At 38.1% G+C, this 16,685-nt stretch overlaps 1 protein-coding gene across 29 annotated transcripts in view; it reads right to left on the reverse strand.

The window, feature by feature from the left end:
* SLMAP (sarcolemma associated protein) overlaps window positions 1–16,685 on the reverse strand; it is a 102,392-nt gene that overhangs the window by 44,859 nt on the left and 40,848 nt on the right. For 16 of the 29 annotated variants that reach the window (XM_070738449.1, XM_070738444.1, XM_070738447.1 and 13 more), the window contains exons 6-12: window positions 13,872–13,934; window positions 11,876–11,971; window positions 11,616–11,687; window positions 6,976–7,116; window positions 5,832–5,969; window positions 2,436–2,604; window positions 1,810–1,860 (exon numbers count right to left, since the gene is read on the reverse strand). In XM_070738449.1, the coding sequence (XP_070594550.1) occupies window positions 1,810–1,860; window positions 2,436–2,604; window positions 5,832–5,969; window positions 6,976–7,116; window positions 11,616–11,687; window positions 11,876–11,971; window positions 13,872–13,934 (730 nt within the window). Of the gene's footprint in view, window positions 1–1,809; window positions 1,861–2,298; window positions 2,350–2,435; window positions 2,605–5,831; window positions 5,970–6,975; window positions 7,117–11,615; window positions 11,688–11,875; window positions 11,972–13,871; window positions 13,935–16,685 lie in introns of all 29 variants that reach the window. The other 13 variants (XM_070738436.1, XM_070738441.1, XM_070738439.1 and 10 more) reach the window with 1 other exon arrangement.

Below are 16,685 nucleotides of genomic sequence, written 5' to 3' on the forward strand. Positions count from 1 at the left end.
TAGGCATCTGTAACTCCTACGGACGAAGATGGGATTGATAGTTGGGTTAGTGTTCTTAAAATAATTCAGATCACATTTGTGTTACTTGTGTTACTTATAACCTGTATAAGGTATAAAATCCAAGGTAATGAAAATGTAAAGAAAAGAATGCGATAAACAAAATATTTTAATAAGAAAACTGGTCGTGTCAGTTTTCAGTGAGAAAAAAATTTAAGGCAGAAGATATTTCAATGAGTCCCACAGGGAGAAGGACAATATGCAAGTAAAGTGTTAAGAAAAGTTATGAACAACAAAAGAGCAGTAGACAAAGGGATGCCAGTAGAATGTAACTAAAAGAATAACAGAAATTGCCTAATAATACTTAATGAGAAAGAGAATGAGTCCTTCGGGATTGGCGGCATAGAAGTATAAATAAATAAACAAATAAACAAACAAACAGTCAAGTTTTGAATGGAGTAAAATAGTCTGAGAAATGTCAGATGTCAGTTCTTTTTACTCAGCAAAACAAGTAAATATATCTGCTAATAAGTAAGGATATACAAAGATTTCAGAATGAAAGCAAATAGCAAATCCTATTACTGGTACCTTTAAATATCTTTTACTTTAGAAAGTAAATTGTCAAACTGCAAATATATGATATAAAAATAGTATTTGTGTGTTGTTATTGATTATCTACATCGTTAATCTCTTACTTCTTTGCTTTTTGAACAATCAAGAAACTATGTAAAATAATTACCCAAAAAAACCCTAGTTAATCGAAGCCACTATTACTTAATTTTTAGTAACATTTATCTCTGCTTTGGTTAAGTATGGACATAAAAGGATCCGGATTTCAGACAGTAATTGACTCATGCTCTTTCATTTTTATTACTATATTTATTTAGCAGTTTTCATGCATATACCAATTATTCTCCCCTAAATAAGCATATTACGCATTTTCAACAAATTATCAGTTCTAGCTAAATGAACCCAGATGCACTTTAAAACTGAATGCAGATATGGTTTTAATCAAGCCTTTTAATAAGTAAGTAAAAGAAGAATGAAGATTCATTTTAGCCAAGATTGAAAGTTAAACAATATCAAAAAGCTAGAGGAAGTACAAAAAACCTTGATTCTGCCATCTTCATTCTTTTATAACTATATTATCACTACAGCTGATTATAAACAGGTTTTGCTGCATTAAGTATGGAAGCATGGCAGTAATATTATGAAGAAGGCCTAGATAACTAAAAGCTTCAATGGAATTTAGTAGGAATACATTTTTATCAGAAACTAAAAAAACCCAAATGTAAATAAAACATCTATCCTAATCCCGAAAAACAATATAGGTAGAAGTTAAAAAGCTAAAAAACCCTCCAGTTATTTTATTAACAATATATATTCCCCACATCGTAACTAGCAATGCAGCATTAAGAACCAAATAAAAGATAACTTCTCATACACTTGTGCCTAGGAATACACTTGCCCAAGTGAATTCAATGAGGTTTACTTCTAAATAGTACATTCCAATCTCACTATAACACATTCTTTAATATAGATACAAACTTTTGCTTTTAAACTTTTTTTCTACTGGCATTTGAAAGATGCAGGATCAGTCCCACAGCAGAATATTTAGACATTGTACGTTTGATTTTATTTTAAAATACCATGCTTATTTTAAAAAGTATTTTAAAATATAATTTAAAATGTCCATGCTTAATATTTTAATTGTTAAAATATAAAATATAATATTTGCATTTATTTTTATATGGAACAAAGTTGGTTCATAACCTAAAATGCACAAAACACTGTAAGAAAAAAAAACCCTACCTTTTTCTGTGCTTCCATTAATTTTAGGAACGAAGTCATCAACTTGTATGCCTAGAATTAACAAATTATATTAATTCTAACTATTCATAATATATTCACTTGCACACTTATGCCTTTCTATATGAATGAATTAGCTTTGAAAATTTAGCTTTCTTCTAGTGGTTCTTAAACTGTTTGACTTAATTGCTCCTTTTCCTGATCTCAAATAATGTCATTATTGCCACAAAAACAGTTGCAATCAAGGTTCTTTGCTATATCCAAAAATATTCTATTCTTATTTAACATATTTTCATAAGTTTCATGAGCTAACACTAAGACAAATTAAAAACAGAGCCCTCTACTGTTTGTTCTGTTATTTATCAATGCCCCAGAAATGAAGGTATAAAGAACCAGAATATTTTTAAAATATTCCCACTGCTCAAGAATTATAACAATATGTAATTATTCTATAAAAATTGATTAAGCAAAGTACTTTAAGGTCATACCTACCTAAGCTGTTGTGTTCTTTAAGAGCTTTCTCCTGAAGATGTTCTAACCGGACTGAAAACAGAATTCCAAAATATATATGTATTTCACAATTTAAAGGAAAAATAGTAACATCAATATATTTGGACTACTGGACTTACCTTGTAAAGCAGATAGCCGTTCATTGGTAAAGTCATTATCTGCTTGCAAAGCCTCTATTTTTGCTTGAAGTTCTTGCTCTCTTTCTTCCATCTCTTCAATTTTATGTTGCAATTCCTTTTTTTCAGCCTGCCCCTTTTGCTGGATTTCTTCTTGTTTACCTTCAGCTACCTATTCAAAGCAAGAGAAAGTAATCACCTCTTAAGAAAATCACCTAATACTATTTTCATTTTCTAGAGCTGAAGATAAAACTGAAACGATGGTTCTATAAAGTATATGCTGTTATACCATGAAACAATACTCTTCTTGCTTTATTTTAATCAAACATTAAATACTCGTTTTCAAGTCTCAGATTTCCATGTGGAACTGTCAATATTCCCTCAACCTCTAAATAATTTGAAGCCAATGTGCATCCTCATCATTGCAGTATCAGAACACAGGCAAGTTACACAATAAGTCAATGTGTCTTTCCAGCTGACCAATAGGAAAGTATTTTTAAAAACAATTCATTTAATTCCTTCAGCTAAGCTTTTAATTCCAAGAGCAAATACAAACATACAACTAAAGAAAAACAAAGAAAAGATTAAGTCTTCGGAGAGGGGCGGCATATAAATCTAATTAATAATAATAATAATAATAATAATAATAATAATAATAATAATAATAATAATAATCTTTATACTATTAAAAAGGAAATAAAATAATTTGTTAGCCATAGTCCCAGAATACATTCTGTGTTATAAAAAAATCTGATAAATTAATAGAAAAGTTAGCTGTAGAGTTTATGAGGACCTATGCTTCCTCTGTTGCATTTAAATATCCCATGTTAATTATGAAGTTATCAGTCTAGCAGTTTTATGAGGAAGCCACATTAGTTTTAACTATAGCTGCAAGTTATGTGAGTAATATATGAAAGACAGGAGGAGGAGGAGGAGGAGGAGGAGGAGGAGGAGGAGGAGGAGGAGGAGGAAAGAAAATGCAGTACAGTGATCCCTCTATTATCGCGAGGGTTCCGTTCCAGGACCCCTTGCGATAATCGATTTTTCGTGAAGTAGCGGTGCGGAAGTAAAAACACCATCTGCGCATGCGCAGATGGTGTTTTTACTTCCACCGCCGCCCGCCCTTCGCCCGCCCACCCCGTTGCTCGCGCCTGGGGTTTCCCCGCGCGCGCACCGCCCGCCCGCCCACGCCGTTGCTGGGGCCGCTTCCCAGCTGGGAAGCAGAGCTGGGGTGTCCCCAAGCGCGCGCGCACCGCCCGCCTGCCCACGCCGTTGCTGGGGCCACTTCCCAGCTGGGAAGCGGAGCTGGGGTGTCCCCAAGCGCGCGCGCGTTGCTGGGGCTGCTTCCCAGCTGGGAAGCGGAGCTGGGGTGTCCCCAAGCGCGCGCGCGTTGCTGGGGCCGCTTCCCAGCTGGGAAGCGGAGCTGGGGTTTCCCCAAGCGCGCACGCACCGCCCGCCTGCCCATGCTGTTGCTGGGGCCGCTTCCCAGCTGGGAAGCGGAGCTGGGGTGTCCCCGCGCGTGCCGCCCGCCCGCCCACACCGTTGCTCGCGCCGCCGCTGGGGTCTTACCGGGGCAAGAGGGGGAAGACCCAGGGAAGCCGCCCAGCAGCTTATCTGCCCGGCGGGAAACTCCACCATCTACGCATGCGTGGCCATAGAAAAAAGGGCACGCATGCGCAGATGGTGGAGTTTACTTCCGGGTTGAAAACTCGCGATATAGCCCTTTCACGATGCTCGAGGACGCGAAACTCGAGGGATCACTGTATTTGGATTATTGTGTGCACAATAATAGTTGAAAGCACTTGCAGAACTTTTCAGTGTTTTTATTGCTGAGCTCCTGGAGAGCCACTCTCATGCTAGCCCACAAGAGCATGGAGCCAGCCGGAGGTGAACCAGACAAGCCAGGGGCAATGGCAACTATAGAGTCCAGCACTCGGGGAGGGCAAAGTTATCATGCTCCAAGTCACGCGTTGTGCTACCTCTAGCTCACGGCCACAGATTCAGCTGCAGCCCAGACGAGCTGAGGAACTATAGGGAGCCTCCCATGTGATACACCCCCTCACCCCTGCCAGCCCTCGCCCACACCTCCACACCATTTTCAGCTGCCCACTGCTTGTCCGGCTGGTTGGTCTGACCAGCGGGATCACCTGCTCAAGTTTCAAGTCCTCATAGGATTCCTGGGAAGCCTAATCCAACTCTTGTCATCTCCCCCGAAGCATGCAATTCAGGCCAACCCAACAAAGATCCATGCGGCCTGGCTCCTGCGCCAAGCCTGTTGTGAGCCGCCCTGATGTTGTGAGCTGCCCCGAGTTGTTGTGAGCCACCACGAGTCTACAGAGAGGGGTGGCATACTAATTAATTAATTAATTAATTAATTAATTAATTAATTAACAAGCCTGACCCTCCCTAATGCAGGAGAGGGCAGTGGCAGAAGAACAGGGTAGTAGGACAGTGACGGCAAGGAGGGGGTTTCAGGGATGCTGATGAGGGGCAGGAAGAAGCCACTGGCCTGGAAAGCTGCCCTCTCCCCCACCCCACCCCACCCATTCCCACAGCCTTCAGGAGACACTGGCCAGGGACAGGAGGCTTCTAAGCACTGTGCGAAGTTGCCAGGCTGCCTTCTGTCCCCCCCACTCCCTGCAGCCTTTGGGAGACACTGGCCCAGTGGGGAAGGGGAGTAGGCTAGCACAAATGCTTACTTGTGGGTAGGCAGTAGGCAGCAGTTCTGTGGATGTACGTGGTGAAGGTGAGTCAGGGCGAGCATGCACAGAGGCAAAAACCAGTAAAAAATGGGGGGAGGGGCAAAAACAAGGTAGTGATGCATGCACAGTGCCAGAAACTTGGCTTCAGCACATGTGCAGGAAAAAAAGGGGGGGGGGGGTATTTTTTTAAAAAAAGATAGCACTGCCCAAGGACTGGCACTAACTGAACCGGTTCCGTGACATCATTGTGACATCAACAGTGGCTTCATACTGGTTTGGGTGAACTGGTGTGAACTAGGAGGAACCCACCTCTGGGACTAACTCCCAGAATTCTCCAACCAGTCATCAAGGAGTTTGTGGAGAAGATAGTGGAGAATAATAGAGCTAAGAATCTGTGAGAGGTCTGGATCCAAAAAGACAGGTAGGCATTAATTAACCAGACACTGTAGTAGTAGACAAATTAATAAACAAAGATCAGAAGAGCTCGGGATGCCAGGCAAGCAGGTCGAGGCCTCTACTTCAGTGATGTGGAGTTGGCCACACCCACCCAGTCACATGAACACCAAGCCATGCCCACGAAGGCAGGGCAACAGCACTGGTAATAATTTTTTTTTTAATCCTACCTGTGGCCATATTCCTAGTCTGTGCTCATTGATTAATTGTTATAGCATAATAAATAAAAAGTGTTAATTTCTACCTTTAGTTTGTCAGCAAGATCTTTGATTTCATTTACAGCTCCATTGTATTTGTTAGCTAATTCCCGCAATTCTTCCTGAGTCCGTTCATTCATTTCTTTCAAGTGAGTACATTCATCTTCCGTGTTACTTAAACTTCGCTGCAAGGAGAAAGAAAAGAAACTGCACTTTAAAGAGGAAAGTTATTTTGTGATCTAACTTTTGCAATCAAGAATTACTGTAATTTTCCAAGAAATTCATTCCTTTGCCAAGGTATACCATCCAAAATTGATGGTAACAATTCATGCATAATGTAATATCCTAATTTTTTAGAATGTATGTATATAAATTTACAACCTTTGTAAAAGGTAAAAGAGCAAAGCAGCATGCAATCTGTCTACCCACCAAAGATATCTACAGGCTGGAAAAGAACTGAAAGCAGAAAATAACAAAGTTGGACTAGCCAGAACAGTTAAGTTTAAACTGAAAACTCTGGGATGTTTAATATCATAAATATGCTGTATTTAGTACAGCAAGGCAAACTGTAATATTACTGCAGACAAATAGGTAGACTCAAAGTAGCACTTAGGCCATAAATCAATACACATTTGTTGGAAATGTATATTTCTAACAAATGCATATTCTAAGAGGGAGAGGAGAACTGAAAGCCTATCTTGTACACAGAGCTAAGTACTGCTTGCATAATTATCTGACTGAAACAATCTTGCAGACAAATATCTTTGTAGACTTGATGTGCTCCCTATCCTCACCACCACCACCCCAAAACACCCAACTTGTTCACTGGAAGGTCTTAGCATACTGTATTCTGATCTGATCAATCCTAAGAATTAACAGCAATCCCGTGACTGTGAAAGATTAAATACATAAAAATAAATGAAGGATTTGAATGTATTTACCTAAATAGAAAAACAATTAAAATCAGAGGCCATATAAGCCCAACATAAAGAGCCAATATTTTCTGGGAGCACTAACAACTGAATTGAAAATCGTATGATAGAAAAATCTCCCGAGCATTCTAGAATTTTCAACACAAACACAAATCAAACAAATTGCTATGAAAAGTAAACACACTAAAATTTACTTGTAGGATCTCAACACTGTATTCATATATTTTAAAAATCTAGCAAAATGTAATTAGTAAAATACCTCTACTTCTGAGAGTTTTCTGACCACTTCAATTTTTTCCTGAAGGACCCGCCTCAGGGATTCTTTGGCTGTTGTCTCATAATTATGCTTGTCTTCTTGTAATGCTATAAGTTCCTTTCGTAAACTGTCTTCTGTTTGATTCTGAAATATAACATAGCAGAGATTTTAAGGCCATAATTCTTATATAACCCCATATATTTGTTTATATTTTTAATGTTATAAAATGTATTTGTTTATATTCTCAATGTTATAAATATAAAATATATGATCCTTTTGGAAACTTCATTTAAAAGGTTTATCCAAGGAATAAAATCTTCAAATTCCCATGTATTTGTCACTTATTTAAAAAACTATGAAAACAGGCTAAACATAATGGTATACACATAATACTGACTTCTCCTTAAACATGTTTAAATATCAGCAATCAATGTTAAGAATACACTGTAAGTTCCTGCTCCTCTCAAATATATACTTTTAAATCTAGAAGTAATTACATAAATGAGATGGGCAGTGTAGAAATTTGACAGAAAAATAAACACTTCTTAAATCTGATTAAGAAAAATATCAACACAGACTTAACTGCTATTAATGTTAACATAGATTTCAATGAACCTAAATTTGAATACAGAGTAATGTTACTTGTAATTTTGAATTCTAATTGAATTATATGTAATCCTAATTCATTTGGATTAAATGAATGCTAATTAAGTTTAAAGTTAACCATAATTAACATGTATTTGAATTTTCCTTAATTTTAAATTGAAAAGGTTATAATTAACTAGTAAACAAGAATGAAAGAGAAATATATATTCCCAGTTTCTCTACAATGTTAGATCTGCACTAGTCCATAATGTTTTCTGAAACTCAGAATCAAAACAATAAATAATAATAATAATGTTATAGGACTCTGTGTGATAATTTTCTCTCTCTCTACCATTGTCTTCCATTCTATGAGAGCATTGGAGTTAGTAACCTAATAAACACCAAAACAACCAGTTTCCCTGGATATAGCCGAACATCAGAATATGACTTCTTGGAGGCATTAAGATTAAATCATATATTGTTTCTATTACAATTATATGACTGAACTGATACATGAGGTGTTTTTAACTGATTTTCTCTGATTTGCTTATAGTAAAATGTGCTTATTCCTTTGTTTTTTTGTTTTTTTGTTTCTGATGCGTAAGTCCAAATGTTACTTCAAATGTAAGTTGTAGAAAGAGAAAACTCTATTTGAATTAATGATTAAATCAGCAGTGCATTATTTGATTATCTTAATTATGGCTGAAAATTTTAAAACTGCTATAACATAAATCACTCCATTCTTCTTTACATACAAATATTAAACAATCAGAATGTATTGAACTGCGTACATCTAATCTCAACTTTCTATTTTATGTAAAATAATTTCAATTTTTGTACAGTGGTAGTTACAAATTAGTAAAAGGAAGAAGAAACCGCTATGGTTTAGCAATGATGTAAGGGCTATAGTCAATGAAAAAAAGGCTGCCTACAGGAGGTATAAAGAGTCTGGAAGTATAGCTGATAGGGAGGTGTATAAAATGAGACAGAAGGAGGCGAAACAGATAATACATGCTGCTAAAGTCTCAAAAGAGGAAAAAATTGCCAAATCTGTAAAGAAGGGGGATAAAACCTTCTTCAGATATATTAGCGATAGGAAGAAGAAAAACTGCAACATCACGAAGCTTAGTACCTGGAATAATACATGCATTGATGGGAATAAGGAGATCGCTGACCATTTCAATAGCTACTTCTGTTCAGTTTTCTCAAAAGACACCTTACATAATAATACTATAGAGGGATATAGCATTGCTTCCAGCTGTACGGATTCGGCTCCAGTGATCTTAGAAGCCGATGTCTTAGAAGAACTTGAACGATTAAAGATAAATAAGGCAATGGGTCCAGATGGCATCCACCCCACAGTTCTTAAAGAACTCAGATCTGTCCTTGCTACCCCCCTGACTGATTTGTTTAACCAATCCCTGTTAACAGGAGATGTTCCTGAGGATTGGAGAATGGCCAGTGTTGTGCCTATCCACAAGAAGGGCAGTAGAGAAGCTGGTAACTACAGGCCAGTTAGCTTCACATCAGTTATAGTTCAAATGATGGAGACTCTACTCAAAAAGAGGATAAATCAGTACCTAAAAAACAATAACTTATTGGACCCAAATCAGCATGGCTTTACTGAAGGCAAATCATGTCAGACTAATCTCATTGATTTCTTTGACTATGTCACAAAGGTGTTGGATCAAGGTGGTGCCGTGGATATTGCCTATCTGGACTTCAGCAAAGCCTTTGATACGGTTCCACATAAAGAGCTGATAGATAAATTAGTGAAGATTGGACTTAATCCCTGGATAGTTCAGTGGATTTCAAGCTGGCTGAAGCATAGACATCAGAGAGTTATTGTTAATGGCGAGTATTCTGAGCAGAGACAGGTTACAAGCGGTGTGCCACAAGGGTCTGTTCTGGGTCCTATTCTTTTTAATATGTTTGTGAGCGACATAGGGGAAGGTTTGGTAGGGAAGGTTTGCCTATTTGCCGATGACTCTAAAGTGTGCAATAGGGTTGATATTCCTGGAGGGGTCTGTAATATGGTAAATGATTTAGCTTTACTAGATAAATGGTCAAAGCAATGGAAACTGCAGTTTAATGTTTCCAAATGTAAAATAATGCACTTGGGGAAAAGGAATCCTCAATCTGAATATTGCATTGGCAGTTCTGTGTTAGCAAAAACTTCAGAAGAGAAGGATTTAGGAGTAGTGATTTCTGACAGCCTCAAAATGGGTGAGCAGTGTGGTCGGGCAGTAGGAAAAGCAAGTAGGATGCTTGGCTGCATAGCTAGAGGTATAACAAGCAGGAAGAGGGAGATTGTGATCCCCTTATATAGAGCGCTGGTGAGACCACATTTGGAATACTGTGTTCAGTTCTGGAGACCTCACCTACAAAAAGATATTGACAAAATTGAACGGGTCCAAAGACGGGCTACAAGAATGGTGGAAGGTCTTAAGCATAAAACGTATCAGGAAAGACTTAATGAACTCAATCTGTATAGTCTGGAGGACAGAAGGAAAAGGGGGGACATGATCGAAACATTTAAATATGTTAAAGGGTTAAATAAGGTTCAGGAGGGAAGTGTTTTTAATAGGAAAGTGAACACAAGAACAAGGGGACACAATCTGAAGTTAGTTGGGGGAAAGATCAAAGGCAACATGAGAAAATATTATTTTACTGAAAGAGTAGTAGATCCTTGGAACAAACTTCCAGCAGATGTGGTTGGTAAATCCACAGTAACTGAATTTAAACATGCCTGGGATAAACATATATCCATCCTAAGATAAAACACAGGAAATAGTATAAGGGCAGACTAGATGGACCATGAGGTCTTTTTCTGCCGTCAGTCTTCTATTTTTCTATGTTTCTAGTGTAGTGTAGTTTGAGTTTTCAATACTGCTGCATAAATGTGATCTAAAGTATGGTCTATTCTCTACCCAGGTCCTAAAACTAAAGATAACTCAATTTTAAAAAGAACATTAGACTTATTCATTTATGAGATAAATTATCCTAAACTACATATTTGTATATATGAAAAGTATCTGAATAATTAGGATTACCAATTGATATGAAGGGGAAATTTCCAAAAAAGAAAATGAAAGGGTTTGGAAGACTAGAGAGAGGGTAAGAGAGTTGATTGGAGTCCTGGATGAGAAGTATTACCTTAGTAAGATTGGAAATGATTTGGCTTTAGCTATAATAGTATAATGACAGAGTGGTTTTATCTCATTTTAACTATGTGTTGTGTATGTGAAACCTTAACTTCTCTGGGAACCTTTAATAAAGCTGATTTCTCTGTCAATCCTGGATATAGCTGGTGACCTTCCAGCATACCAGGGTTGAGCTAAATTACCAATTCCCAGAGTTTGTTTGGTTTCTCTCTCTGACATTTAGCCAGACCAAAGCAAGGGTTTCTCCTTCAGCCTTCTTCTGGTCTCCAAAAGGTTGGTGGTAATGGGAGAAGATGGTTTGTAACTAAGGGGTGTGGGAATGGCAGCAAGAAGACCTAATCTTTCAGGAGTTGTTCATCACCAGGGACAAGTCATTTCAGATAGTGAGGCTGTTTTGACTCAAACTCTTCATTATTACAACATAATTTAAAGTGGCTTACAATTAAAATATCAGAGTAAATACAAAATACTGAAACAGGAACAGGATCTTTAAGCTCAACTTCATATGAATACTTCTGTTAGTATGGCAAATGGTGACTGGAAATGATGATACTCACAGGTTTGGATGGATTTAAAATGATTAAAACTAACTATTAAACAGGAAATATCTATTAGGGAATATTAGGCATTTTTACTGATAAACCTCCATATTCAGAGATGCTGCGATATTTAATAACAGTTGCTAAAGGGAAGACAGCATAGTATGGAAATATTTCATTCTTTGCATGTAAATCTTTCAGAAGCACTTACGTAGTCACTATGGGAAAAGGGAACAGATAGATCTTTGGACTAAATTAGCAAGGGTCTTCTTGTGTTTGCCACTAAACAAATAATAAATATTTTCATATTAGACGTTCCCAAATGCTAGATATTTTAACTGATTATGCAACCTACTTTTGAACAAGCTTGTAACTGGTTTCCCATAACCTCTAACCTTGATAGAAGTCTATCTTCATCTATCAAAGCCTGTTAAAAAAGAAATCCAGACATATCCTTAAATCAATACCGGCAATACCATAGAAACAATATTAACAATGCAAATTCACATAATATCACTACAAAGTTTAAATTAATAAGCAGAACTCTGTGATTTTAATAAATAAGCAAATATGCTATTTAGGTAATGAAAAGAGGAATGGAAGGGGAGAGAATACCTGCCAGCTTGTGTCTGATGCCTCTTGTGTAACAGCTAGCAACCGCTGTAAGGTGGCCAACTTCTGTTCTAACATTTGTTCCCTATGTAAGGCCTCCTGCATTGAACAACCAACAACAAAAACTCTTTAGTTTTAACAGCAGCAAATTATAACATTATTCAATATTTAAAATTCTGCATGAATATTGTTTTAACTTTCTCTTTTATATATTTACGATGTTTACTTTAAGGAAAAAATTAAAAGTAAGAGTTTGAAATGGGAATGTTGTCTTTTAGAACGCACTGCTCATGCCTAAAATACATAGTTTCTTTTCTGGTTGGTTTCAAATACTTTGCACATGAACAGGTTTTTTTCAGCTATGAAAAGTCCCCATCTTTCTAATAAGCAGGTAACATCATATATGACATCTATAGAGACATCCATTTTATATAATCAATCTTATGTGACATGATATTCAGAAACACAGTATTTTTGTGCAAAAATGCTGCAATGACAATTTCAGCATATACCTAACTGTTTTTCAGCATACCCATAATTATCTGCATAAGCATCGCTGGAGATAGTAATAAGTATCATCTTGGTAACAGCTTTTCTTTTTCCTCTATTTAGTATAATGATCAAAATAACTTCAATACAATGGATACACTATTTTAATTTGCTTCATAGATTCAAAATACCTTACACATGCTAAAGCTCAATATAATCATTATGACTTCTAGCTGTGCAAGACAACAGCACAGCCCTGGAATCCACTGGAACTGGGCAGTCAATAGACTAACAACCCAGGGAAAGATACGGGTGGTTTAAGGAAATTGTAAATTGCTGATATATGAGTCCTAATATATATGTATAACTTAAGCTTGGGCCATTTTAAAATATTTGTGTTCCTTTTGCTGTAAACATTTCATGTTAATAATTAAAAATATATCAGCCTATTTCTACTACAAGGGGGAAAAAGCAGTTCAGGTATCAAATGTGACCACTCTGAAAATAATAACCATTTCCTCTGAAAGGATTACAGCCACTAGATGGCATATGTCACTCTCTTCTTTTCTACAGGCCATTTCGATAATAATACTTTGAATTTATCCTTAAAATTAGCACGAAATGAAACAAAACTTTATGGTTTTATGATTTCAACTACAATAAATAGCTGCTAGACCAATATATAACCACTACCTGGATTCCACCAAAAGAAAGCAGAAATGTAATACCCTTTTAAAGACATTAATATGGAGATCATTTTTAAAAAGTATTTTATTGAATTTATAAAGCCACCCATTTCAAATACATGTCTAGGGGGCTAACACAATTAAAATAGCAAAACCAAAGAGAGCCCAACAATTGCAACAAAATGTTAGAAAATATTTAACCATTTAAAAATTATGCACATAAAATACATGAAAGCGTAATCAAAATCTTAGAGACAATACAGCTATTTTAAGATTTCATGTTTCCATGAGATTTCCTGGCCCAATAGCAAAACCAGGTTTTAAGGGATTTCTGGGAAATCAGTAAAGTCAGGCCCAATCTAAACTTGGTGGATGCCATGCCAGAAAAGGCTCTTCTCTTGAGTCCCATCAGATGAAATACCCCACTAGATGGGACCCACATACCCTCTCTGCTGAATCTGATAGGATCGCTAGATGTATCCATCAAGAAGAAAAGAGACAGTCCCTCAAACAACAAGTCACATACTATGCATTACTTTGAAAATGTAACCAGCAAGGGGGAGACTGGAATGCTTCCATTTTATCACTGTAGTTATTAACATGATAGCTACATGTTTAGATTAATATAATTTGACAAACCATGATTAATGCTATGCTATTATTTGGCTGTGCACCTGGGGTCTTAGATTAGCAGTCTTTCAAGTTCTATTGTCAGAACATCAACTACATTAACTATCATATTAAAGCTCTTATTTAAATTTTATAATATAGTTTTATAAGTGTGATGCTTATGAGTTTATGCAGAACTTTACATATATTATTACCTGAAGATACTGAGAAAGCTGAAACAGTTCCTGAGAGTAAATGCTGGGAGTGTTAGCAGCAACCTACAAAAATGGAAAACAAAAATTTCTATTATTCATCTCCTGTCAGATTTTAACTTCTTTAGTGCCATATATTAATATTTTCATATTAAATACATTCTGGGCTACCAGATCTCAACTGTCAAATTTCAGAAAACCTCCAGATAGCAGCAAGGAATTTAAAATATTATATTTCTACTTCTATGTGTATAAATACTACATTAATAAAATATTATATTAACATTTCCCTTATTTTGACTCTGTAGCTTCCATTTTTTTAGTTTTTACAAATAACTGTTGACATTCTCTCAAATTAAACCAAAACATACAGCAGAAATTATTTGCAAGAAATGTTTCAGAGCTCACTCAAGATCAAGCACAGATCTCTGCTTTTTCTTAAAGCATGAGCCCGTAAAAAAGATGCTGCTACTTTAAATATCCATTAAATAAAGTAAAGATTACTCTTAAAATAGAAGAATATTTGGGGGGGAGGGGAATCAGGTTATTTTAATAAATAACCAGGTAATGCTCCTCTTGTGCAAAACTTGAAGCAATTCTTCAATATACAAGAAATTAGAAAACAAAAAAAGGTTATATTACAGAGATGTGCTACTGATCACCAAATTAGGCACATAATTTGGACAATGTCCTTACTGACCAGACAATGCTTCCCAGAATTTTTATGAAGGCAAAACATAATAATGGTAAACTTTAAATACCTGGATCTCTGCTAGTAGACTGACAACCTTAACCAGGATGGAAAGGTCCCTAAAATTGTTTTATTTACAAAAGACTGAAGAAGATACAAGAGGATTTGTTTTTCCAGTTCACTGATAAACAATAATGAAAAGCATTCAAGGGCTAAAAGTAATGGCAAACTATGAAAGAAAATGATGCTAGTTTGGGAATCAAAATATTATTTTAAAAAAGAAATTAAAGCATGGTAATATGTGTGAACTGAGGGAATGCATAGGAAATCGATTATGGACGTAATCACTATGGAGGTACCGTATATTATATACTATCAGTTAGGCACATTCTATTATATTTTGAGCTCTCAGACTTCAAACGCATAATTTTTATCTTCCATTATGCATTTTACTCTAGAAATTACATGACTAAGAGTAACGGAAAATAAAAAGAAAATAGGCGTTGATTGCTTACCTGAACGCCTCTTCTCGTACGGTGAGCGGGTACAGCAGTCACATGGGTTGCTCATGTCCAATCCGGTGGAACTGAGCCTAGTATTAAAAAAGCTTGCCGGATCCGCCCCTTCCCCAGAATTCGCGAATCCATAGACTAGGCTCAGCTGTGAAGCTCTGTAGTGTTCAACTCTCATTGTTAGAGAAAGAAGGTATAGAAAGGTAAAGAAGACACATACAAGGGCGGGAAGTGACTGCTGTACCCGCTCACCGTACGAGAAGAGGCGTTCAGGTAAGCAATCAACGCCTATTCTCCGTACTGAAGGAGCGGGTCCAGCAGTCACATGGGACATACCCAATAGATGGTCCCTAGGGTGGGATTAGATTGCTATCGTGTGAGATAACGGATTGGAGTACCCTTCTGCCGAAGGCAGCGTCCGCTGAAGCGTAAAAATCAATCTTGTAGTGCCTGATGAAGGAATTTGGCGAGGCCCAAGTGGCTGCTTTGCAGACCTCCTCCAACGGGGCTTGAGTCGCCCAGGCGGCCGAGGTGGCTGCGCTCCTGGTGGAATGCGCTGTGATGTTCCTTGGAACTGAGAGGGAGGCCGACTCATAGGCCTTAGATATAGTCCCTCTGATCCAACGGCCTATTACTGTTGAAGACACTTTGGCCCCCATGACTCTGGGGTGATAGGCTATAAAAAGTGCTTCTGACCTCCGAAAGGGTCCTGTACGTTGGATATAGATTCTCAGCGCTCTGATGAGATCCAGGGTGTGCCATCTAATTGCCAAGGGATGGTCTCGTTGGAGGCAGAAGGAAGGTAGGACAATATCCTGAGATCTGTGGAACATGGAACTGACCTTGGGTAAGAAGGTGGGGTCCAGTCGCAAGACTACCTTGTCCTGATGGAATTGACAAAGGTCCTGCCTGATTGAGAGGGCAGCCAGCTCCGAAATGCGTCTGGCAGAGGTAATAGCCACCAGGAATGCTACCTTAAAGGATAGGTACCTGAGGGACGCCGATTTTAGGGGTTCGTATGGTGCCTGCGTGAGGGAATGGAGAACCCGTGGCAAATCCCAGGATGGATACCTGTGGACCTTGGAAGGTCTGAGGTTGGCTATGCCCTTGAGGAATTCCTGGACTTCAGGGAAGGATCGGAGAGGCTGTCTGCGGGGACCCCCTAGGACAGATGAGATGGCTGCCAGATGACGCCGGAGGGTGCTGGTGGAAAGTCCCTTATGGAAGCCTTGCATAAGGAAGGAAATAATTCTGTGTATGGGGATGCACAGAGGGGAGAGACCTTCCTGTAGACACCACTGGTGAAACTTGGACCACGTGTGGTCGTAGATTCGATTGGTCGAACCCCTTCTGGCCTTTAAGATGACCTCCACTGAATCGGGGTCATGGCCACGCAGTTCTAAGTCTCTCCTGATAACAGCCAGGCGGTGAGGTGGAACCACTCCGGGTCTGGATGGAATGAGGCCCCCTGCCGCAGCATATCCCCCGAAACGGGGAGTCGCCAAGGGTCCTGGACGGACAGCTGTTGGAGATCCGCGAACCAGGGCCGGCGGGGCCAATGAGGGGCGATTAAGATTACTCGGGCCCTCTCGGTGAGGACCTTGTGAATCACGT

Source organism: Erythrolamprus reginae, chromosome 2, assembly GCF_031021105.1.
Source record: "Erythrolamprus reginae isolate rEryReg1 chromosome 2, rEryReg1.hap1, whole genome shotgun sequence".
NCBI lineage: Eukaryota > Metazoa > Chordata > Lepidosauria > Squamata > Dipsadidae > Erythrolamprus > Erythrolamprus reginae.